This window comes from Neoarius graeffei, chromosome 18, assembly GCF_027579695.1.
Source record: "Neoarius graeffei isolate fNeoGra1 chromosome 18, fNeoGra1.pri, whole genome shotgun sequence".
In the NCBI taxonomy this organism is placed as follows: Eukaryota; Metazoa; Chordata; class Actinopteri; order Siluriformes; family Ariidae; genus Neoarius; species Neoarius graeffei.
In genome coordinates, this window is record NC_083586.1 from 64,590,318 (window position 1) to 64,616,525 (window position 26,208).

General features: G+C 40.8%; 1 protein-coding gene across 1 annotated transcript in view; it reads right to left on the reverse strand.

The window, feature by feature from the left end:
* Positions 1 to 6,709: 6,709 nt before the first annotated feature.
* Positions 6,710 to 26,208, reverse strand: part of LOC132866459 (adhesion G protein-coupled receptor E3-like) — a 58,422-nt gene continuing 38,923 nt past the window's right edge. The window contains exons 11-16 of the mRNA XM_060899239.1: positions 24,911 to 25,120; positions 15,912 to 16,141; positions 15,738 to 15,798; positions 10,151 to 10,242; positions 9,896 to 10,058; positions 6,710 to 7,333 (exon numbers count right to left, since the gene is read on the reverse strand). Of these exons, the coding sequence (XP_060755222.1) occupies positions 7,235 to 7,333; positions 9,896 to 10,058; positions 10,151 to 10,242; positions 15,738 to 15,798; positions 15,912 to 16,141; positions 24,911 to 25,120 (855 nt within the window). The 3' untranslated portion in view covers positions 6,710 to 7,234. The remainder of the gene's footprint in view (positions 7,334 to 9,895; positions 10,059 to 10,150; positions 10,243 to 15,737; positions 15,799 to 15,911; positions 16,142 to 24,910; positions 25,121 to 26,208) is intronic.

Below are 26,208 nucleotides of genomic sequence, written 5' to 3' on the forward strand. Positions count from 1 at the left end.
TTTTGGCTAGGGGTCCAAAAATAAAAAAAGCGGCTCACTCCTCCCCACTCTCCCCTACTTTTCATTGTATTTGGTCATTATAACGTAATTTTACGAACAGATTTACCTGAAGTCTCGTGCATAATAGCCGCTCGGTGAAACCTGTCTCCAAACAACGAAGTATTTCCTTCGTAACTATGCTGATTGTTGTTAGTTGCTTAGCTAACTTTTCACATACTATGTAGGTTTCCCAAAAATAAAGCCATGAAAAAGCAGTGGAAGACAGCTGTGCGACGGGAAGGGTTTTCTGCTACTCCGTCATCCATGCTGTGCAGTGAACACTTCAGAACGGAGGATTTGGACAGAACAGGTCAGACAGTCAGGATCAGAGAGGGAGCTGTTCCTTCAGTCTTCAGTTTCCCAGCTCATCTCCACCGGGGAGGTGTAGAGTTATAAGCAGTGAGAATTAGATAATACAGTGCCACACTATGCCATATAGCACTGTATATTGCAAAAATTGTTTTTGGAGACATTTTATAGCCTATCTGCACGGCATTTAATGAAAGTGATGCGGAGACGGCACGGCACGGCTTCAGCAGCATAAGCACAGCACATTATTCTACACGATCCCCGCTGAGCTCCAAAACATGCTTTGATGTGTAGATATCGTTAGTAGCCTACGATAGTAGCAGCGGAATAAAAAAAAAAAAAGTTTCCGATAGCTTGATTCCGGTATAGGCCTGCTGCATGTTGAGGAAATTTAGGTCACACCTCCCACGGAATATTGACGGGTATTTCGCACACTATTTATAACCATCACATTAAAAGTTATATGTGTTGTTTTGATGCCTGTTTGTTTCCCAAATATATACGTGTGTGTCTTAATGGGTGAATAAAAGGCAACGAGTTAAATATTATTGTAGAAAGGGGCTTTATGAAGTTCAGTCCATTTACTTGCATTGGTTTACGGGGAAGATTTGCCACATCCAATATGGCGGACACTCTGACGTATCCCAGCAACGGGCCACCAGCTCAATGCGGCGTCTATGTTTATATGTCTATGTCTTGAATTGGGTCATGGTGAAGCAGGAAAAAATAGTGGAGAATTTACTGTAGGGCCACGTGGCTCTAAATTCATTATTTGTTCTATTTAAAATGTAAAAAAAATAATAAAATTGGAAGTCTGTGATTCAAATTCAGTAGCTTTCGGTCACGAAACAAAAATAATTGGGTGTCAGGAAAATTCTTTTCATGACCTACACTTGAACAATCTGACAGGCAGTCTACCTTTAACAAGTAACAACATATTATTCTTTCTAAACCTGATCAGTTGACATTATTATATTTTCCAGACCTTTATGCCCAACAAGCACACCTTTTACCGTACAGGAATCAGCAGAGGAACAATTTTTAAGTTTATTTTCAGTACATCATTGTGGTAAATATTCTCCTTCCCAGAAATGAGTGTCGCTGGATACTGGATCCTGTGTATATCTGTAAATACATTGAGTCAGGTCAGGGTCTAGACCCTGCTACTGGTAGCATTGTAACCCAGGACTACCTGCCGCACGGACAAGTGATTGGCGTCTAACCAAACTCCCCCTATGCTGGTGAGGAGGGTGGCATGTCACCCTGCAGGCTGAACAACAAGACCTGTCAAAGGGCAGATGAGCTCCTCATGAGCCAATGACCAACATGCAGCAGGCACTGTGGAGTGCTTAGGGCAAAGATGGACAGACTCAATCTTGTGGCCATCCACTGCACCCTGCTTTATCTCCAGCTGTCTCGACCATGTCCTGCCATGATGATTCAGGACAAGAGACTGAGGCTGACGAAATGTGCAATTCTCCCAAACTATAATCAAATTTTACTGTGCGATTCATGACTTCATCACCTCTCCAACCTACTACTGCTCCAGATACATCACATGCCTGTCCATATTGTCATCGTACATTTCCTGCCCAGACTGGCCTTATCAGCCATCTGCAGACTCGTAATCGATGAAGTCATGCTCATCTTCGTCTACGAAGAAAGAAACACATATCTGTAAATCATAATCTTTGAATTCAAAACAGAATGGCTAAAACAGAAAGGTGTCCACATGGACTTTTTCAGAAGTTTGTACTACAGTAGCACTTCTGTTCTTCTGTGGGATTGGACCATATGGGCTCGCCTTCATGCCCCATGCAAATCAGTGAGCCTTTGACACTCATAACCCTGTCACCGGTTCACCGGTTGTCCTTCAGATCCTTGGGCCACTTTTGGTAGGTACTAACCACTGCATACCGGGAACACCCCAAAAGATGTGTCATTTTGGAGATGTTCAGACCCAGCCATCACAATTTGGTCCTTGTTAAAGTCCCTCAGATCCTTACACTCGCCAATTTTTCCTGCTTCCAACACATCAACTTCAAGAACTGACTGTTCTCTTGCTGCCTAATATATCCCACCCCTCAACAGGTGCAACTGTAATGAGATCATCAATGTTATTCATTTCATCTGTCAGTGTTTTTAATTTTATGGCTGTTTGGTATATTTATTTGTGGTCAGAAGTTTACATACAGTGACATGAATGTCATGGCAATATTTGGGCTTTCAATGATTTCTCTGAACTGTTCTTTTTCTGTGGCAGAATGATTGTACAGCATACAGCTTTTAAAAAGGTAGAATTCGGTGCACACTTTTCTTTGGGTTTTCTGAAATCAACACAGGCTCAGGAGTATACATACAGGATCAAAAAATTACATACAGCGCACCTAATATTTGGGTAAAATGTCTCTTCGCAAGATTCACCTTGACCAAACATTTTTGTTTATCATGAACAAGCTTCTGGCAGAATTCTGGTTGGATATTTCATGACTCTTCATGGTAGAATTGGTAGAGTTCAATTAAATTTGTTTTTCTTTCTTTGGCATGGACTCGACTTATAAGCACGGTCCATATATTTTCAATAGGGTTGAAGTCAGGACTTGTTTTAAGCTTAATGTTAGCCTGCTTTATCCTCCACAACCAGCTCTGATGTGTGTTTAGGTTCATTGTCCTGTTGTAACTCCCAATCATGTTCAAGTTTCCAATGGTTTGAGGCTATACTGAAAAATTCTGAGGTAGTCCTCCTTCATTATTCCATCCACTTTGTGCAATGAACCAGTTCCACTGGCAGCAAAAGAGCCCCAGAGCATGATGATCCTACCACCACCACCAGCTGGTACAGTGTCCCTCTGTACATGGTGGTCATTGTGGCCAAACAACTCAATCTTTGTCTCATCTGATCATACAGCTTTCCTCCAGAAGGCTTTTTCTTTGTCCGTGTGGTCAGCTTCAAACTTTAGTTAAGCTTGAAGGTGTCAATTTTGGAGTAGGGGGTTATTTCTTGGATAGCAGCCTCTTAGTCCATGGTGATATAAAACTCACTGAACTGTAGACAGTGATCCATCAGCTTCCAGTTCATGGCAGGGCTGTGCCATGGTGGTTCCCAGGTTGTTCCTGACCATCTGAACCAATTTCCTTTCAGCTGAGGGTGAAAGTTTGGGCTTTCTTGAAGCAAAGTGGCTTGGCAAAGTGACTACACCTCACAATAACTTACAATTGTTTGAACTGATCTTGGGATCTGCAGGTGTTTAGAAATGGCTCTAAGGGGCATTCCTGAGTTGTGTACACCTGTGATTCTCTTTCTAAGATCTGCACTGAGCTACTTGGACTTTCCCATTGTATTGTGTGTTGGTCAATCTAATGGGTGCTGTAGTCAATCATGATCACCAACAGGAAGTTAAGAGACCTCGGCCTTGGCGAGATAAGAGACACTTTGAAAGTTTCAGCACCTCTGAATTAAAAATTTATGGTAAGTGAGCATATGTCAATTTTTGACCCTATATGTATAATTTTGACCCTGCGTTGATTTCAGAAAACCCAAAATAAATTAAAACTTCTGCACTAAAACATCATGGTTTTTTTCTGTTAAAGAAATATGTTCTACAATCATTTTGCCACAGAAAAAGAACAGTTCAGAGAAATCACTGAAAGCCAAATATTGCCATGACATTCATATCCAAGATCACATTCATGTCACTGTATGTAAACTTCTGACCACAACTGTAATTGTATTGTGCAAAAGTCTCAGGCACGTGCAAAGAAACACTGTAAAGATATCTCCAAAAGTAATAAAATTAATAAATGAAACAGTGTAAATATTTGGTGTGATGACCCTTTGCTTTAAAAAAGAAAACAAGAAAAAAGTATTCTCAAACACAGTGTGTTCAGTTTTATAAGGAAACGAGCTGTAGGTTTTACTGAACATCATGCAGAAGCAGCTACAGTTCTTCTCATCTCATCTCATTATCTTTAGCCGCTTTATCCTTCTACAGGGTCGCAGGCAAGCTGGAGCCTATCCCAACTGACTACGGGCGAAAGGCGGAGTACACCCTGGACAAGTCGCCAGGTCATCACAGGGCTGACACATAGACACAGACAACCATTCACACCTACGGTCAATTTAGAGTCACCAGTTAACCTAACCTGCATGTCTTTGGACTGTGGGGGAAACCGGAGCACCCGGAGGAAACCCACGCGGACACGGGGAGAACATGCAAACTCCACACAGAAAGGCCCTCACCGGCCCCGGGGCTCGAACCCAGGACCTTCTTACTGTGAGGCGACAGCGCTAACCACTACACCACCGTGCCGCCCGCTACAGTTCTTCTGGACATTTATTTCTGCAATCTATAATAAAGATCACAACATATAATAATTTATAATCAAGATATAGACATCAAGTTCATGATTAGCCTCATATAAAACAAAGTGATAGGTATTAATTTGCATCATGATTGTTTCTTGAATTCACAAGAAAACTATATAATTTTGCAAATACAAATATTATTATTAGTATTAGTAGTATCTCTTGAAATACTAGTTAGTAATTAAAAACGATGAAATAGTGTAATTTAAATAAATCATACTCTCTTGAAAAAAGACAAAGAGATAATAGATAAAAATCATGTTATACTTAAATAAAATTCACATGTGGTTCAGGGCTTCTGTTATCATCAAATATTGTATTCCGTTATTATATATTGCACATTATAATAAGAATATAAACATAAATACAACCCCGATTCCAAAAAAGTTGGGACAAAGTACAAATTGTAAATAAAAACAGAATGCAATAATTTACAAATCTCAAAAACTGATATTGTATTCACAGTAGAACATAGACAACATATCAAATGTCGAAAGTGAGACATTTTGAAATTTCATGCCAAATATTGGCTCATTTGAAATTTCATGACAGCAACACATCTCAAAAAAGTTGGGACAGGGGCAATAAGAGGCTGGAAAAGTTAAAGGTACAAAAAAGGAACAGCTGGAGGACCAAACTGCAACTCATTAGGTCAATTGGCAATAGGTCATTAACATGACTGGGTATAAAAAGAGCATCTTGGAGTGGCAGCGGCTCTCAGAAGTAAAGATGGGAAGAGGATCACCAATCCCCCTAATTCTGCGCCGACAAATAGTGGAGCAATATCAGAAAGGAGTTCGACAGTGTAAAATTGCAAAGAGTTTGAACATATCATCATCTACAGTGCATAATATCATCAAAAGATTCAGAGAATCTGGAAGAATCTCTGTGCGTAAGGGTCAAGACCGGAAAACCATACTGGGTGCCCGTGATCTTCGGGCCCTTAGATGGCACTGCATCACATACAGGCATGCTTCTGTATTGGAAATCACAAAATGGGCTCAGGAATATTTCCAGAGAACATTATCTGTGAACACAATTCACTGTGCCATCCGCCGTTGCCAGCTTAAACTCTATAGTTCAAAGAAGAAGCCGTATCTAAACATGATCCAGAAGCGCAGACGTCTTCTCTGGGCCAAGGCTCATTTAAAATGGACTGTGGCAAAGTGGAAAACTGTTCTGTGGTCAGACGAATCAAAATTTGAAGTTCTTTATGGAAATCAGGGACGCCGTGTCATTTGGACTAAAGAGGAGCCGGACGACCCAAGTTGTTATCGGCGCTCAGTTCAGAAGCCTGCATCTCTGATGGTATGGGGTTGCATTAGTGCGTGTGGCATGGGCAGCTTACACATCTGGAAAGACACCATCAATGCTGAAAGGTATATCCAGGTTCTAGAGCAACATATGCTCCCATCCAGACAATGTCTCTTTCAGGGAAGACCTTGCATTTTCCAACATGACGATGCCAAACCACATACTGCATCAATTACAGCATCATGGCTGCGTAGAAGAAGGGTCCGGGTACTGAACTGGCCAGCCTGCAGTCCACATCTTTCACCCATAGAAAACATTTGGTGCATCATAAAACGGAAGATACGACAAAAAAGACCTAAGACAGTTGAGCAACTAGAATCCTACATTAGACAAGAATGGGTTAACATTCCTATCCCTAAACTTGAGCAACTTGTCTCCTCAGTCCCCAGACGTTTACAGACTGTTGTAAAGAGAAAAGGGGATGTCTCACAGTGGGAAACATGGCCTTGTCCCAACTTTTTTGAGATGTGTTGTTGTCATGAAATTTAAAATCACCTAATTTTTCTCTTTAAATGATACATTTTCTCAGTTTAAACATTTGATATGTCATCTATGTTTTATTCTGAATAAAATATGGAATTTTGAAACTTCCACATCATTGCATTCCATTTTTATTTACAATTTGTACTTTGTCCCAACTTTTTTGGAATTGGGGTTGTATAAGATAAAATTATTCTTATAAGAAATACAAAGAGAAATTAACTTAATATGAAAAATGACATTTCTTCTATCATTTAAAGTATTTACATTCAAGTTTGTAAAATTAAAGGCCTTTAAACAAACAGGAAACTACCAATGTTCCAGCATAAAGCTGACATCACAACCTCACAATTCAAAAATGAGGGTCTTTCCAGGTTCACTTAGCACTTCAGATGTTTTTATATTCCAGTATGCCATGATGACAGAAGCCCTGATTGAAGATGCCACTAGCTGTTTTGTCAAACCTGATGAAAGCAGTAGCTGTACTGAGTTTTTAGGATAATTATTTTACTTTCTCTGTGTCATTACTTGTTTTGCAGAGAAATGGTTGATTAAAAACAAATATAATGAACGTTCGACGGTATCTCTTTCACTTTGACAGGTCTTAAATGTACTTTATACACAAACAGTTGGCAATTTTCAGCCACCTTATTGCAGTGGTCATGTGTCTTCCTTGGTCATGTGACACATGGACCATTCTTTACACAAGGCATTCACATTTTCATATTAATTTGAATGTGAAGATTTCGTTTGGTCTTCTGCCATGGAGTTGTACTTGGCGTGATGGCAAAGGTCATTCCACCACTTCCTGTACTGCCTTCTGATCTAAAATCAGAGCAAAATAGTACAAACAATTAACTTTGTGATTCAATCAAACCTGTCTGAAATGTTCTCATAGATAGTAATGCTATTAACTAAGCAATAAAACATGGGTGGGTCGAGGTTCCAGTGGAGGGACTATTACCGCCTGAAGTTGATTATTTTCTCATAACAGCATGTTGTATTCCAGTTATACTACAGAAATCTGCCAATAGCTACAAAGTTCTATAATTTTCACAGTTGTATAGTTGCATTTAATGGTGTGGAATTTCCACAAATCAAGCCTGTGAAGGTTCTCAGTCATCCAGGTCATCGTAAACCGTAGGTGCTAAAGAAGGCAACTGGACTTGCTTGAAATCCTTGAAGATGTTTCACCTCCCATCCGAAAGGCTTCTTCAGTTCTGTCTGACTAGTGTGAAGTTCCAGGTATTTATCCTCTAGTGGACCAAAAGCAACCCTAAGGAGAGTCGTTGAGGTCACATGGGTCATTGACCCTCTCAGTCATCCTGTACTGTAGGTTGTTAGGATCACTGGAGGCTGAGTGTGAATGGTGTTAGCAGCCTAGAGGGTCATTAGGGTGATCTGTGGGTTGTTGGCTCTCTCTTTCTCTGCCATCATGTGAGTCATTGAACTCAGCTGAGTCTTGGGCTACATCCACACGACAACGGCAATGAGATTTTTTTTTTAAATATCGCGTCCACATGGGCAACGGATCAGTAAAATTTCAGGTCCATATGGCAACGCAACGCTTGCTGAAAACGATGCAATACACATGCCACACCTCTACATGTGCTGTAAGACAGTCCCATCGGAGACAGCAGAACAATAGAAGAAGTAGACGCATGCGCATAAACCCCTTCTTCTGTAGCATCAGCAACATCAAGTTTTGATTATTAATCAGTAGCGTAAAATGAAAGACGTGGAAAGATGAATGAATGGGGGTAGATGGAAGCCGGTACGCCAACATTCTGATATCCTCCAGAATTCTTTAATGGTCCGGAATAAATTGAATGCTACACGTTGATGGATTACTTTGTTCTTCTACGCCCTTTTTGAGGAATGTATTGTTGGACTTAAACCAACATCTGAAGAGGTGAGATCGCTCCTTTTTTTTTCCCTATGTTTGCTGGCGGGATTGTTTTTGTTTTTGGAAAGCACACGGGCGGTGTGCGGTTTGGTACTGCTTCCGCAGTGTTTGGACTAAAGACTCTGCCCTAAGGGCTATTCTCTCTCTCACTCTCTCTCACTTTGCACCATTACACAATAAATATTCACAGTGAAAATATTTTGTAAGCGCGTTTCATGAACCAAGTTATAGGATTTGTTGACAACTCGCATCGAGTTCATTACACTTCTACCTGGCGTGAAGCACTGACAGTCATGTGGTTGTGACGTCATCATAAACAAATCCGTTCTACTCATCCAGACGACTTCGCAACGGCGCCGTTGCCAGATTTTTTCACTCTGGAACCCGTTCTCAAAAGACTTCGTTTTGGGGCACCCAAAACGCCGGTGCCGTGTGGACACCAGGCCGAAACGATCAACAATTTTATCAGATTCACCTGAATCCGTTGCCGTGTGGACAGGGCCTTGGTGTGGATATGTATTCAGTTTTTTGGGAAGTGTGCCAAGGATTGCATTGCAGGTGGTTGATACTCCAAGTGGTGTCTCAGACCACCTCCTCTGTTCAGCAATGGTCATTCAAGGTGGACAAAGATGGCTTCTTTTACTCCTCTTTCAAACCACCAGTCTTCTCTGGCTAGAATACATACATTGCAGTCCTGAAATGATGTGGAATACACATCCACACCAAGACTCAGCTGACTTCAATGACTCTTATGAAGCCAGAGGGAGCTAATGACCCTCTAGGCTGCTAACACCATTCACACTCGGCCTCCAGTGACCGTAACACCTACAGGATGACTGAGAGGGTCAACAACCCATGTGACCTCAACTACTCTCCTTAGGTTTGCTTTTGATCCACTGGAGGATAAAGACCTGGGACTCCCCACTAGTCAGACAGAACTGAAAAAGCCTTTCTGATGAGAAGTGAAACATCTTCAAGCATTTCAAGCAAGTCCAGTTGCCTTCTTTAGCACCTACGGTTCCACAAATCACGTTGGTTCCTGTTCTCACTCAGCTACAGTCATTCCTTCACCAGCCTCTCTTTTTTCTCTCTCTTGAGATGCAGCTTTTTAAACTCCTCTGTCCTGAGAACATCAGAAAACTTGCAGCTTTACCTCTAACTGTTACAAAGCGCTAAAACTGGAGACTCCTTCCATAAACGTTAAACACCTCCTTACAGAAAACTTCACCATACTGAAGATTATACATTTTTTTTAATCTGTTTATGTAAACCATTCATCATATAATCAGAATCCAAAAGCATTGTGGTTAACCTTAATATGTGTATTTGTAATTCTATCAACAAACAAACAAAACAAGTGTATTATTTAAGAGTTACGAGGCACGACACTCCAGTCATGGGATCACGAGAGAACATTGATTTGATTGAGAGCTGAGTGGGTACGACTCTGTCAGCTCCCTCCTGAATCAGTGACTTCTCACCTCTTGATTGAAGGCACAATGAACGAGGAAGATGACGGTTCCCTGCTGTGAATTTATGAATAGGAAGATTATCAGTATCATTTGGCTGCTGTCAGCAAAGAAGCCCAGGGCCCAGGGGACACCAAGAATGATAAATTGGAGCAGGGTTTTAAACACAAGAACCCTAGAGTTAGAGAGAGAGAGAGACACTAAAGTCATGAAGAAAGTGTATATATAATATTGGGTGAATAAATCAGGATGTGTGATGTGTGTTACCGGGTGTGTTGTAGGTGGCTGACAGTTTTATCCAGCTTTTTCAAAGCCTGCCTGAGATTTATGATGATCACAACAGAAAGCAAGAAGTTGATCTGTACGAGTGATGGAAATAAATGATTCATCAGAGTCAGAGCACTAGGACTGGACAAGGATGGACATTTTTAATTCCAATTTTGAATATTTGCAACATGATCCACAAATATATAGTAGTGGAGTGAAGCGCCATACTTAAGACAATATGGAGTGCATTGAGCTGATCTTCGATGGCTTTTGTGACCATACAACGTCCACACATATGTACAAACAACATACGTGTACCATCACAGGGAACCTGATCATCAGTGCAAGGCAACTACTTGACCACCAGACAACAAAATTTGGATCTTAATTTATATAAGATAGATGGGTTTTTATCCAGTGCTTATTTTTAATTTGCTTTTTAAAAAATAATTTTGGATTATTTACTAACGCATTTTACACTTATTGGGAGCTCTGCTTTTAGGCAGCACCTACATACATACATACATACATACATACATATTTATATATACACACACACAACCCTGATTCCAAAAAAGTTGGGACAAAGTACAAATTGTAAATCAAAATGGAATGCAATAATTTACAAATCTCAAAAACTGATATTGTATTCACAATAGAACAGAGATAACATATCAAATGTTAAAAGTGAGACATTTTGAAATTTCATGCCAAATATTGGCTCATATGAAATTTCATTGCTCCGGTTTCCCCCACAGTCCAAAGACATGCAGGTTAGGTTAACTGGTGACTCTAAATTGAGCGTAGGTGTGAATGTGAGTGTGAATGGTTGTCTGTGTCTATGTGTCAGCCCTGTGATGACCTGGCGACTTGTCCAGGGTGTACCCCGCCTTTCGCCCGTAGTCAGCTGGGATAGGCTCCAGCTTGCCTGCGACCCTGTAGAAGGATAAAGCGGCTAGAGATAATGAGATGAGATGAGATGAAATTTCATGACAGCAACACATCTCAAAAAAGTTGGGACAGGGGCAATAAGAGGCTGGAAAAGTTAAAGGTACAAAAAAGGAACAGCTGGAGGACCAAATTGCAACTCATTAGGTCAATTGGCAATAGGTCATTAACATGACTGGGTATAAAAAGAGCATCTTGGAGTGGCAGAGGCTCTCAGAAGTAAAGATGGGAAGAGGATCACCAATCCCCCTAATTCTGCGCAGACAAATAGTGGAGCAATATCAGAAAGGAGTTTGACAGTGTAAAATTGCGAAGAGTTTGAACATATCATCATCTACAGTGCATAATATCATCAAAAGATTCAGAGAATCTGGAAGAATCTCTGTGCGTAAGGGTCAAGGCCGGAAAACCATACTGGGTGCTCATGATCTCCGGGCCCTTAGACAGCACTGCATCACATACAGGCATGCTTCTGTATTGGAAATCACAAAATGGGCTCAGGAATATTTCCAGAGAACATTATCTGTGAACACGATTCACCGTGCCATCCGCCGTTGCCAGCTAAAACTCTATAGTTCAAAGAAGAAGCCGTATCTAAACATGATCCAGAAGCACAAACGTCTTCTCTGGGCCAAGGCTCATTTAAAATGGACTGTGGCAAAGTGGAAAACTGTTCTGTGGTCAGACGAATTAAAATTTGAAGTTCTTTATGGAAATCCGGGACGCCGTGTCATTCGGACTAAAGAGGAGAAGCACGACCCAAGTTGTTATCAGCGCTCAGTTCAGAAGCCTGCATCTCTGATGGTATGGGGTTGCATTAGTGCGTGTGGCATGAGCAGCTTACACATCTGGAAAGACACCATCAATGCTGAAAGGTATATCCAGGTTCTAGAGCAACATATGCTCCCATCCAGATGACGTCTCTTTCAGGGAAGACCTTGCATTTTCCAACATGACAATGCCAAACCACATACTGCATCAATTACAGCATCATGGCTGCGTAGAAGAAGGGTCCGGGTACTGAACTGGCCAGCCTGCAGTCCACATCTTTCACCCATAGAAAACATTTGGCACATCATAAAACGGAAGATACGACAAAAAAGACCTAAGACAGTTGAGCAACTAGAATCCTACATTAGACAAGAATGGGTTAACATTCCTATCCCTAAACTTGAGCAACTTGTCTCCTCAGTCCCCAGACATTTACAGACTGTTGTAAAGAGAAAAGGGGATGTCTCACAGTGGTAAACATGGCCTTGTCCCAACTTTTTTGAGATGTGTTGTTGTCATGAAATTTAAAATCACCTAATTTTTCTCTTTAAATGATACATTTTCTCAGTTTAAACATTTGATATGTCATCTATGTTCTATTCTGAATAAAATATGGAATTTTGAAACGTCCACATCATTGCATTCCATTTTTATTTACAATTTGTACTTTGTCCCAACTTTTTTGGACTCGGGGTTGTGTATATATATATATATATATATATATATATATACACACACACACTTGTATATACTCGTCATTATTGCCTGTGAACATGATTTTCTCTGAATGGTGCTCTTCGCAGGGGCTAAATCGCTCCCCGTGTCTCCTCAGTAACGTAGACACTTGGCCCTAGCGGAAGTCTCCAGTGAGGAGCGCCGATTGTGAGGTCCTGTACAATTGAAACTCTCAGGCGAGTGGGGGAGGGCTGAAGTGTTAGGTTGGAGATGTAGTTGTTTTTTAACTACATAGACAATCAGCTGCGGTGTGATTGTAATTGTTTGCATACTTGCTGATGTACTACACGTGCTACCAGAGGATTCCACTAGAAGGCACACCAGAGAACTCAGATCATATAGAGTTTGCATTTGCATGAACAGATTTGCATGATGTAAACAATAAACATGGTGACACATTACATCCCCATACTGCCCCTTCATTGCCCGTACCATTCACGTGTGTATTGCATCTTGTGGACACATAGCGTTAATTTCTGAGGACGTGCACAATCGACACCCCAAACAGGCACAGGATATGTGAGATAGCCATCATATGCATGCAAATGCATAGTTACAAGCAACTATATCTCCGGCCTTATTGATCGATCAATTTATCAATATCTAGCTAGCTAGATACAGTGGCATGCAAAAGTTTGGGCACCCTTACTGAAAATGTCTGTTACTGTGAATAGTTAAGTGAGCAGAAGATGAACTGATCACCAAAAGGCATAAAGGTAAAGACAAGACATTTCTTTTCAGCGTTTTCTGCGAGATTTGTGTATTATTTTTGTTTTTTACAATTGGAGAGTGAAAAAAGAAAAGGAACACCATGCAAAAGTTTGGGCACCCCAATACATTTGAGTTCTCAGGTAACTTTTACCAAGGTTCCAGACCTTAATTAGCTTATTGAGCTGCGGCTTGTTCAAATTCTTCATTAGGAAAGGTCAGATGATGCAGATTTCAAAGCTGTATAAATTCTCTGACTCCTCAAACTTGTCCCTAAAATCAACAGCCATGGGCTCCTCTAAGCAACTCCCTCGCATTCTGAATAATAAAATAATTGATGCTCACAAAGCAGGAGAAGGCTACAAGAACGTAGCAAAGTGTTTTCAGGTAGCTGTTTCCTCAGATCGTAATGTTATTAAGAAATGGCAGTTAACAGAAACAGTGGAGATCAAGGTGAGGTCTGGAAGATGAAGAAAACTTTCTGAAAGAACTGCTCGTTGGATTGCTAGAAAGGCAAATAAAAACCCCTGTTTGACTGCAAAAGACCTTCAGAAAGATTGAGCAGACCCTGGAGTGGTGGTGCACTGTTCTACTCTGCAGCGACACCTGAACAAATATGACCTTCATGGAAGAGTCATCAGAAGAAAACCGTTCCTGCATCCTAGCCACAAAATTCAGCATCTGAAGGTTGCAAATGAACATCTAAATAAGCCTGATGCATTTTGGAAACAAGTCCTGTGGACTGATGAAATCAAAATAGAACTTTTTGGCCACAATGTGCAAAGGTATGTTTGGAGAAAAAAGGGTGCCAAATCCCAGGAAAAGAACACGTCTTCAACTCTGAAGCATGGGTGTGGATCGATCATGCTTTGGGGTTGTGTTGCAGCCAGTGGCACAGGGCACATTTCACTGGTTGAGGGAAGCATGGATTCAAATAAATACCAGCAAATTCTGGAAGCAAACATCACACCATCTGTAAAAAAGCTGAAGTTAAAAAGAGGACGGGTCCTACAATAAGACGATGATCCAAAACACACCTCAAAATCTACAATGGAATCCCTCAAGAGGCCCAAGCTGAAGGTTTTGCCCGGGCCCTCACAGTCCCCTGACCTAAACATCACTGAAAATCTGTGGATAGATCTCAAAAGAGCAGCGCATGCAAGACAGCCCAGGAAACTTGTAGAACTGGAAGCCTTTTGCAAAGACGAATGTGTGAAAATCCTCCAGGTAAGAACTGAAAGATTATTAGCTGGCTACAAAAAGTGTTTACAAGCTGTGATACTTGCCGGGGGGGGGTTTACCAGGTACTAACCATGCAGGGTGCCCAAACTTTTGCTTCAGGCCCTTTTCCTTTTTTGTCATTTTGAAAATCTAAAAGATGAAAATAAAAAATAGTTTTTGCTTAAAATATAAAGGGAATGAGTCATCTTTAACTTTATGCCTTTTGGAGATCATTTCATCTTCAACTTGCTTAACTGTTCACAGTAACAGCGATTTTGACCAGGGGTGCACAAACTTCTGCATACCACTGTACTTTATTGATCTCAAAGGAAATTTAGGCATCCAGTAGCTTGTTATGACAGACACATAATGGAAAGCAAAAACAACAACAAAATTAACCAGTCTGAGGTTACTGGACTCTACAAAAACTTAGCAGACTGAGACTTGAATTACAGCGTCCTGTATGTATGAAGATTGTTGATGCAGTAGATAAATAATTCAACAGTGCAAACTGATAAGTCCCTGTGAATGAACTGTTCCTATAGAAACAATAACATACTGGAATGAGTGCTTTAATATACACCTGTGACTTGCAGCTGCATTACTGTCGGAGCTGCTGTTCTAGAAGATTTATCAACACCTTGAGCCCAATCACAATCCAGATTTCAGGTCTAAAAACATTTCCTCTTTTTCTTTTACTGATATTATTCATTGTTGCGGGCGGCACGGTGGTGTAGTGGTTAGCGCTGTTGCCTCACAGCAAGAAGGTCCTGGGTTCGAGCCCCGTGGCCGGCGAGGGCCTTTCTGTGCGGAGTTTGCATGTTCTCCCCGTGTCCGCGTGGGTTTCCTCCGGGTGCTCCGGTTTCCCCCACAGTCCAAAGACATGCAGGTTAGGTTAACTGGTGACTCTAAATTGAGCGTAGGTGTGAATGTGAGTGTGAATGGTTGTCTGTGTCTATGTGTCAGCCCTGTGATGACCTGGCGACTTGTCCAGGGTGTACCCCGCCTTTCGCCCATAGTCAGCTGGGATAGGCTCCAGCTTGCCTGTGACCCTGTAGAAGGATAAAGCGGCTAGAGATAATGAGATGAGATTCATTGTTGCAAATATTAAGTTGTAAATTAAACGTTATATTAACAAAACAAACAAAAAAAAAAACATATCTTGAAGTGCTGTCTACTCGGTGCATCTGGCTTCAGGACTTACAGCAAGAATGCAAGACACAGGACCCAGAAAGCTCCAAATGAATTCTGGTTTAAGCCAGCACCTGCACACAGGTAAGCCAGAGGTTCTTAAATTAAGGACATTTTGTGTCTCATGTCATTCATTAGATCATAACCATATTGTGGTACAACAGATGAGCTTTAACCAGACCCTTACTTCTCTCCACCGTAGCCATCAGGATACAGTCCAGCAGTCACACCCACCACAGCCAATGGAATGACGTATCCAATCACAATCATGCATTTCCAGTTTAGTATCTCCCTCTGCTTTGAGGTGAACTTTGATAGGTTCTTCACAAAGATGTAGAGCAATACCGCCTCAATGAACATCCACACAAACGCTGATAAAAATAGGAAGTGTATGATACCAGCCCGCATTGCACACAGCTGAGAGAGAGAGAGAGAGAGAGAGAGAGACAGAAACAATGAGAGACAGACAGGAAGAGACACAGTGAGACAACATTTATTTTTTAATTGGGACTGTTTCAGAAGCTACAGTACACGATTATTTGAATGAAGTTGACCTGTGTGTAATTATTAAAAAGTGTCACCTGAATTTACATATAAATGTCCCTGCTCCTAAAAGAAGTTGATTAGAAAGCAAACACCATCATGAAGACCAAGGAATTCTCAAAAAAGTAAACCAAATCAATTAGGCTTTTGTTTATATATATATATAAACTGCAAGACGTCCAAGTGGTTAGTGTATCCGCCTCTCGACTGGGAGATAGCGAGTTCTACTTGCAGTCAGGTCATACCAAAGACCATCATCATCATAAAAATGGTACCTACTGCTGTCTGGTAAGGCATGCTGCAATATATATGTGAGTGGGGAGTCAAACTCTTGTGGTTACTAGAGGCTCCCCCCCCGCCGCCATAACCCTAGCTGTACAGGCAAGAGACCGAGGGCTACGGAAACAGAGATTGGCGCCACCCTATGTGCTTCAAGGGCCTGGTTAGTGCTAGGATGGGATACTGAATGGGAAGACCAGATTCTGGCATGGGAAGGACTTTTGACTTTTTATATTGTGTATATATATAAAATATCTTGGAGTTTCCAAGTCTCCAAACCACTATTAGAAACCATCACCTGCATGCCAATAGATCCTTTGGAAGGTCTGCCAGAAAAAAAAAAAAAAAGCCTTTTCTGTCAGTTCAACACAAGCGTAAGCATCTGAAGTTTGTGAAACGTGACTGCGACTTTGACTGGAACTGTGTTGTATGGTCTGATATACAAACCCCATTTCCAGAAAAGTTGGGATATTTTCCAAAATGCAATAAAAAAAAATCTGTGATTTGTTAATCCATGTGAAGCTTTATTTAACTGACAAAAGTACAAAGAAAAGATTTTCAATAGTTTTACTGACCAACTTAATTGTATTTTGTAAATATAAACGAAGTTAGAGTTTGATTCCTGCAACACACTCAAAAACAGTCGGGACAGAGACAAAATAAGACTGAAAAGTTTACAGGATATTCAGGTAACACCATTCTGGAAGAGTCCACAATCAGCAGGTTAATTGGTCACATGATTGGGTTTAAAAGGAGCAGCACCAAAGCCTCAGTCTCTGTAAGCGAGGATGGGCGTGGCTCACTGCTTTGTGCCAAAATTCATGAGAGAATTGTTCATCAATTTCAAAAGAACATTTCTCACTGAAAGATTTTACGTCTTTCAAAATCTACAGTACATAATATTGTGAAAAGATTCAGGGAGTTTGGAGACATTTCAGCAAAGTCAGAAACCACTGTTGAATGGGCGTGACCTTCGAGCCCTCAGGAGGCACTGCCTGAGAAAACGTCATGTTAATGTGACAAATATAGCCACATGGGTTTGAGAGGACTTCAGAAAACCGTCATCACTTAACACAGTCCACCGCCGCATCCAGAAACACAACCTGAAACTGTATTACACAAGGAGGAGGCCATTCATTAATTCTATACAGAAACACTCAGGGATCCCAGACGTCCGCTATTTAGCGGAATTCCGCTATTTTTCTAGCCAAAGTGGTGGTGTTTTTTTTTTTAAATCTCTTGTATATCCATTAAAAATATGTTTAAGTAAAATGACCAGCAGAATACGTTCTGATTTGGTTTGCTTGTTTAGCGATGTTTGTTTTTGTCAGCTTCGTTTGTTCTCGTTGACATTCGGGAACACTCGGAAGTTAAATTGATGTAAATACCGCGAGACTGTACGCGATAGAACGAGAAAACAATATGGCTGCGCCCATTTGCTAGAAAATGTGTTTTAACTCCGTTCGTGCTTTTGTTTCTAATGCGTTGAACTTAATTCCATATGCAGGGCTGTGAAATTTCCGCGGATTCTGTCGCGAAAAATATAATCTTCACAAAACGTCTATTTTTGCATTAAAAATCATGGGGGAGGTCTAGTCGGTTTTAATCACCTTGCACGAGACCGGTGGCTCAATACAGCCAGACTCGCGGAGTTTTATGCCAGCTGAGCGTGGAACACGTCTTGACTGCGAATGACAGAGCTAAAAATAGCTATTGCGTGACCTGACACTGCGTACGTGAATTTTGTACTTACAGGGTGTAAGATCAGACATAGTTAAGATGCCATCAAAAAGGAAAGCTAAGGAGGTGTTTGAGAGAGATGCAAAGAGGGCTAGAAAAGAACACACAGACAGACTGAAGGAAAAGATGAAAAAGAACAAGTTTGCAAAACTGAAAGAGATGGTGTTAAAGAAAAGAAAATTAAAAGACAGATGCTGTTTGACAGACTATGAACATTTTGTAAATAGCTTTAATAGAGGAATGCAAATACTATAGAACTAATAACTAATAGCCTTACTGAAAGATGAATTGAAAGAAATAGCTGGGAGTGATGCAAAGAGGAATAGAAGGAGCCAGAAGTAAAAGAAAAGATGTAAATAATATATTAGATAAGAAACATTAGTTTTTTTAAACTTTTGCTCTGTAGACAAGAGACATTGTGACAGATTCTTGGAAAAAGCCAGGACATAATACAAGAATTAAGTGTAATTTGGAAGACAACAGGTATCTCTCACTTAAATATTGAGCATGATTTTTCACAAAGTCATTTTGAAAGGCCTATCAAAGTTTTCTTTTATTAACAATTCTTTAAATTATTTACACTTTTTTTTTTACTTTTATTTTGATTAAGAGATAAAATACATAGGCACTTATTAGATATTTCAAGGTATTTTACATGGATCTTTCATTTTAAAAGAGAAAACTGTTGATAGGTATTTTACATGGATCTTTCATTTTAAAAGAGAAAACTGTTGATGGGTATTTTATATGGCAAAATGAAGACCAAGACTAGTCAAATATTTACTTGTTGAGATCAATTTTTTTACCTGCAGGAAATGCTCAGAATACACCATATAACACCTAAAATGGCTTGGTGTTTGGGGCCCTGCGGGCCCCAGACCCCCGGCTTATGCTGTGGGGCTGTGCCCCCAGACCCCCCCTTTTCCTTGGATTTCTTATTTACAATTTCACAGCCCTGAATATGTCGTGGAAAAAAGATATCGTCCATAAAAGAGATAGCGGAACAGTGTCCGGGTTAGAAGAAGTATATTCTTCAAAGCTACATTTTCATCTAATTTTTATAAATAACAATTTTTTTTTTGCCACTTATGTCATTGATTACAAAATATGCCATCAAATAGATCCACATTATTGTTAAATTCTGTTGCTTTTCTATGTTAAATCTATGTAAAAAATGTGTTCTATAGCATCTTTAAATGTTAAAATCTCAACAGCTTCAGGGGGCTTGCAGCCCCCTTGACCTCTGCTGATAGTTTCTTACATTCCTCTATTTTTTTCAATTACTGCTGGGATCCCTGAACACTGCTGATTTCAAGCTTCTGCCACGATCATCTCAGTCCCCTGAGCTGAACCCCATTAAAACCCTGTGGGGTGAGCTGAAGAGGAGAGAGCGCAAGAGAGGGCCAAGGACCCTGGATGATCTGGAGAGATCATGTAAAGAGAAATGGTCTCAGATGCCCTGTTCTGTATCTCCAACCTTATAAATTGTTACTGGAGAGACTTCGTGCTGTTTTACTGGCAAAGGGGGTTGTACAGAGTCTTCAATGCAGGGGTGCCAATAATAGTGATGTGTGTTTTTGTTGAAAATAATTATTTCTTAAAGGGGAATTTGTTTTTCTCTGCATATATTCATTTCAATTAAAGATAGGCGGCCTTTCAATTTCATAACATCGATGAAATTTAGTTCCCTCTGAAATGTGGTCATTGTGATACATGTTTATTTCTGTAATATCTCACAAAATATTTTTTTATTTTGCCCATCTGTGGCTGGGAAGTTATTTAATTTGAGGGGATTAAAGCAAACAATGTGCATGAAATCGCTCGCTTCACGCAGTCAAGCAGACAGAGGAAGTCCGTGTGCGCATGCGCAGGTTTACCTTCTTCTTCTTCTTCTTTTGGGTTTTACGGCAGCTGACATCCACAGTGTTGCATTACTGCCATCTACAGGTTTCCCTTTGAGCGTGCACTGACAGTTCCATCATTCTGTCGCTAAACGAACAGCTGATCACACCGAGGTGCTCGCTGAGCGCCCATATTTATTAGTTTGGTCCTGCGTTTCCTTCGTATATAACATAATGTCTTTTCTTCTCGCTTTCTTTCCATTACTGTAGTCGCTCTTTCACATTTCATTCGCACACTCACATCCTCCATTTTTCTCTCCTGTTTCAAATTTGTATCCCACAATGCCTTGCGTGAACGGGGAAAGCCCACCACGTGATGCATGACGTAGTATGACACCATGAATTGGGTCACAGTGAAGCAGGAAAAAAATAGTAGAGAATTTAGGGCCATGAGGCTCTAAATTCATTAATTGCTCTATTAAAAAAAAAAAAACTAATAGAATTGGAAGTCTGTGATTCGAATTCCGTAGCTTTCGGTCACTAAACAAAAATAATTGTGTGTCGTGGAAAATTCTTTTTATGACCTACACTTGAAAAATCTGAAAGGTAGTACAGCTTTAAGGGTTGGATTTTTATCATTTTTTCAGTGTGAAATGAAGTGACTTCACTAAAAGGTGGATTTTTTCTAATCCTTTTTCCTAATATTTATGGAAGGGCAATATTCATGGAGGGCACTGTACATTAAATTCATTTTGAAAGGAGTCTAGAGGAACATCTCAATACTACAGTAAGTGAGTTGGGTAAAGAGGGGGTTAATCAGAGAAACTACCAAGAGGCCAAAGGTAACTAACTAATCCTCAGAGTGAAGCACGGTGGTGGTATCATTATTTTGGAGCCTTGGTGTTTTTAATCATATGGCACTCTAATTGCACACAAGTCAAGCCATTTTGACTGACTGTGTAACTTCTGATGGTAACTAGTCACAGCAACAGGGTGAATATTTACACAAACACACACACATAATACACACACACACACACACACACACACACACACACACACACACACATATATATATATATATATATATATATATATATATATATACACACCCCAAAGAGATCACTACCTTATCGTGGTGGGGTAGTTTGTGTGCTTCAGTGACCCCTAGAGCTACGTCGGCTGGAGTATTAAACTCCTGGTAGGTTGAAGGGTAGAGGACAGACTAAGTGTGATCTCCTGGTCCTCCAGGTTGGGGGTTGGTGGTAGGAAGGGCATCAAACCGTAAAATATTGCTTCAATTTTTCTCTTATGGCAGTTATCAGTAAGCTCATGTAAGAGAGGGACTGTAAGCCATAATGGTTGAAGGTGTCACTCCCGGTAGGACTGGTGGAAGCGTTGTCCCAGCAGAACATTGACATCTGTGGCATTCAGGAAGTCCAGTGGAGAGGAACATCTGCCAGAATGATTACAGGGAAAGATTCTCGGTATAAGTTATTTTGGGTTGGTAATGAGAAGGGCATTGGAGGTGTTGGGATTCTGCTTGCTGAAAAGTGGGTGGAAAATATCTATGATGTGAAGCGTGTATCCTATCGAATCATGCTCATCAAACTCATTGTTGGAAAATGTATTGTGACCGTGCTATCAGCCAATGCTCCACAAGCTGGCCTCAGCGATGATGAGAAAGGCTTTCTACCAAGATCTACAAGCAACTGTAGCCAAGAAAGGTGCTTCGGAGATCCTCTTCCAATGTGGTGACTTCAATGGACACACTGGAACGATGGCTGCTGGATATGATGGTGTTCATGGAGGAAAGGGTTATGGCACTCAAAACACAGAGGGTGAAAGGTTATTTGATTTTGCTGTTGCCACAACCTAGTTGTAGCCAAGTCCTATTTCATGACCAGAGATCATCATCTGGTGACGTACGAGTCTGGGGCAATCGTAGTCAAGTGGATTACATCCTGGTCAAGCAACGCGACCTCAAACTGGTGCGCAATGCAACAGTGATTCCAAATGAGGAATGAGTTACCCAACACAAGTTAGTGGTATGCAACATCAAGTTATCACACTCGGTGAGTCAGCAGAAAAAGTTTGCGCCTGAAAGGCATGTCTGGAAGCTGAAAGAGGACAACATACGCAATGAGTTTAAGACCTGTTTGCAGGAGCGTATTAACAACATGGTAGGTGGTGATGTTGAATGTATATGGATGGAACTCAAAGACAGCCTCCTGTATGCTGTTGATAAGGCCTGTGGCTGGACAAAGAAGAGGTTACGGAGAAGACAAACCTGGTGGTGGAATGAGGATGTCAGCGGCCCAGTGAAAGAGAAACGCAAGCTGTGGAAAGCCTGGAAGAATGGGGGTAGCAAAGAGGATTACCTGACAGCTAAATGCCTGGCTAGAACTGCAGTTTATTTTGCCAAGAGGAATGCTGAAGAGATCACCTTTGCTGGCATAGATTCAGGCACATATAGCATCTACCGTGTGGTAAAACAAATGCGCAGAGAGAACCAAGATGTACAGTAGTAGGTGAGAAATGTATTCTTGATGATGATGGCATTTGATGAGGATGCTAAAAAGAAGGCCTGGAAACAACACTATGAACGGCTACTTAACATCGAATTTCCTTGGTCTCAAAACCTTCCCCCAGTAGATCCTGTCACTGGACCACCATGTTATGTCACTCACAAAATGGTCTTCGATACACTGAAGAAAATGAAAATGGGCAAAGCAGCTGGTCCTTCTGGCACTGTTGTCAAAATGTTACGTGCATCCCCCAAGGTGTGTTGCCAAGTTGTTGCGGATATGGCCAATACTATTGTGAGAGAGGAAAAGATCCCTACAGACTGGGATGAAAGCATAATCCTTAGTCTGTTTAAAGGTAAAGGTGATGCACTGATTTGAGGCAACTACAGAGGCCTGAAGCTTACAAAACAGGTACTTAAGATTATTGAGAGAGTGGTGGAGAAAAACATCAGAGGTTATGTCAACAGTGATGTAATGCAGTTTGGGTTTTGCCCAGGACGAGGTGCCACTGATGCTATTTTCATCCTCAGACAGCTACAAGAAAAGTATTTGGCCAAGCAAAAACACTTGTACTTATCATTTGTAGGCCTTGAAAAGACGTTTGATCGTGTTCCCCGAAGAGTGCTGTGGTTGACGATGCAGGTGGTTGGGGTGCCTGAATGGATTGTCAAACTGTTACAAGCCATGCACAGTGGTGCAAAGAGTCAACAACTCTGGGGTGCGGGTCAACAACTCAGTGAAGAGTTCGAGGTGAAGGTTGGGGTCCATCAAGGATCTGTTTTGAGCCCCCTGTTGTTTATAATTGTGTTAGAGGCCTCATCAAGAGAGTTTCAGGTTGGTTGTCCTTGGGAGATGCTTTATGCAGATGACCTGGTCATAATCGCAGAATCCTTGGATGAACTACTTGAGAAGCTGAACTGCTGGAAGGTTGGTCTTGAGGAAAAGGGCCTGAAAGTCAACATGGGGAAGACCAAAGTCATGATCTCTGATAATGACCTAAACACACTTAGAATCTCTGGAAAATATCCTTGTGGTGTGTGCAGAAAAGGGTTGGCCAGAATTAAATTTTCTGTAGTGGTTGCAAAATGTGGGTACACAAGAAATGTTCTGGTGTGCAGGGGAGGTTAGTTGAAAACCCAGATTACAAGTGTCAGCATTGTCTCGGAGGAGCTTGGCTGATTGTTGCAAGACCATGCAGTGAGGTAATGTTGGCAGGTAGCAAACTAGACATCGTTGATAGCTTCGTATACCTTGGTGATAGTATCTGCCCAGGAGGTGGTTGTGAACTGGCAATGATTATCAGAACTCGTTCTGCTTGGGGAAAGTTTAGGCAGCTGCTGCCATTGTTAACCTGCAAAGCTGTCTCACTTCATACCCGTGGTCAACTATACAGCAGTTGTGTGCATAGCACCATGTTATACGGTTCTGAATGTTGGGCACTCTGAAGAGATGACCAAAAATGGCTTGAGCTGAATGAAAGAGCCATGCTTTTATGGATGTGCAATGTCAAAAGAGGAATACAAATTAGCACATCTTCTCTTCTGCAGATGCTGAACCCCCGTCACCTTGACACTGTCCTCAGATGCAATCATCTCCATTGGTTTGGACACGTCCAATGCAGTAATTCTTGGATCAACAGATGTACTACCCTGGAAGTTGAAGGAGTGAACATCCGTGGCCGACCTCGAAAAAGCTGGAAAGAATCTGTCCATGCTGACTTGAAGTTATGGAATATCGCAGAAGAGGCAACTCAAGACCGTGCTGAATGGAGAGCTCTGCTGAAGACTGCTAGTCATACACATATCTGACGTGTCAACTGACTCAAAGCGGATAGTGAGTGATATATATATATATATATATATATATATATATATATATATATATATATATATATATATATTTGAGGCACTGGATGCCTCAAAGGCCAATGGTGAATAAATCCCACCGTGTATGATCTCTCAAACGTCCGTTATGACTCTCAGCTTATGCTATGCTGTGATATTTAGCTGATATTTCAGGTTAGCCCATTACGAACTCAAAGCGTCAGTGAAGGAGTAACAGTCCAAAGATGTTGACAAATTTAACTCGATGTCACAGTATAATCATGATGGAACTCGTTAAAGACTCAACATTGACAGATTATTTATTTTTTCCTTGACAAACATTAATTGTTGTGAGGGTACTCAAAGAGAGGTAGACAAACTCACATGTAGAAAATGTGATGTACAGTTGACTATATTAGTAATTGCACATACCTGGCTTGGGATGTTGTTCAGGTATTTGTCTGTGAGCAGAAAGATCAGGTGAGCAAGAAACAAACTTATACACAGGTTCAGTAAAGCGGCGTTGGTCAATTTTGGGCCTCGTTGGCAAACAGCAAGAGTCAGTATAGTCAAGACGAGGAACACCAAGCCCACAGACACAGCCACTGCATTCATGACCTCTAGGAAAGGATCATCATCAACCTGCAAATCAAACACTCATCACTTCCAATACACTTCCAATTTTATAAAAGAAGAAAGGTTTTTAAAAAGTCACATATATTAGGTTTTTTTTTTTAAATAAGAGTAAGCTCTGTGTTAGTGAAGAACATAAAAAATAAACAAAATTTACATCGAAAAATTTGGTGAAACCTTCACTTTCATGGCACCCAAAAATGTATCGTTTTTTCGCTCAGTTTTGAGTAACTCAAATGCAGGTATTAGTGTCAATTCCCAATCCGAACCCTTCCCAGTCATTATTCATTATGTTGATCTCATTCACTTGATTACTGACTGCACTTTTTTCTTGGAATATATATATATATATATATATATATATATATATATATATATATATATATTTAGGCACAGCCGAAAAACAGAGCTCCAGGTGAGTGTAAAATGTGTTAATAAATTATCCCACTTTTTTTTCAAAAAGCAAATTAAAAATAAGCACTGGATTAAAAACCCATCTATCTTATGAAAATAAAAATAAAAATTTCATTGTCCGGTGATCAAGTGTTTATGAGAAAGCTTGCCCTGCACTTACGATCGGGTTCCCTGTGGTGGTACCGGTACACATACGTCATTCGTACATATGTACGTATGTACGTACGTTGTACAGTCACAAAAGCCATCAAAAATCAGGTTGAAATCAGGCATTGCCATATTCTCTTAGGTATGGTGCTGTGCTCTGCTATAACCATCAATTATCTCAGTGTATACAGTATAAACTAGGACACTCAGTAGAGTGCATACCTCCACCAAGGCACATACCGGTATTCTTCCTCCAGCTGTTCCCATTAGGTGTCGCTACAGCAGGTCTTTTTTCCACATATTTGATTTGACATAGGTTTTTACACTGTATGCTCTTCTTGACGCAACCCTCCCCAATCTACCCGGGCTTGGGACCAGCATTATGTATGCACTGGCTCATGCAATCACAGTGGCTGGGCATTTTACCTAACCTGAACTTTAAAAAATAATAATAATACAAATGTCCCCAACATGTGATTGGAGAGCATGAGCACATCCCACCCGGTAGAAAACGGAAAATACTGGATTCTAGAAGG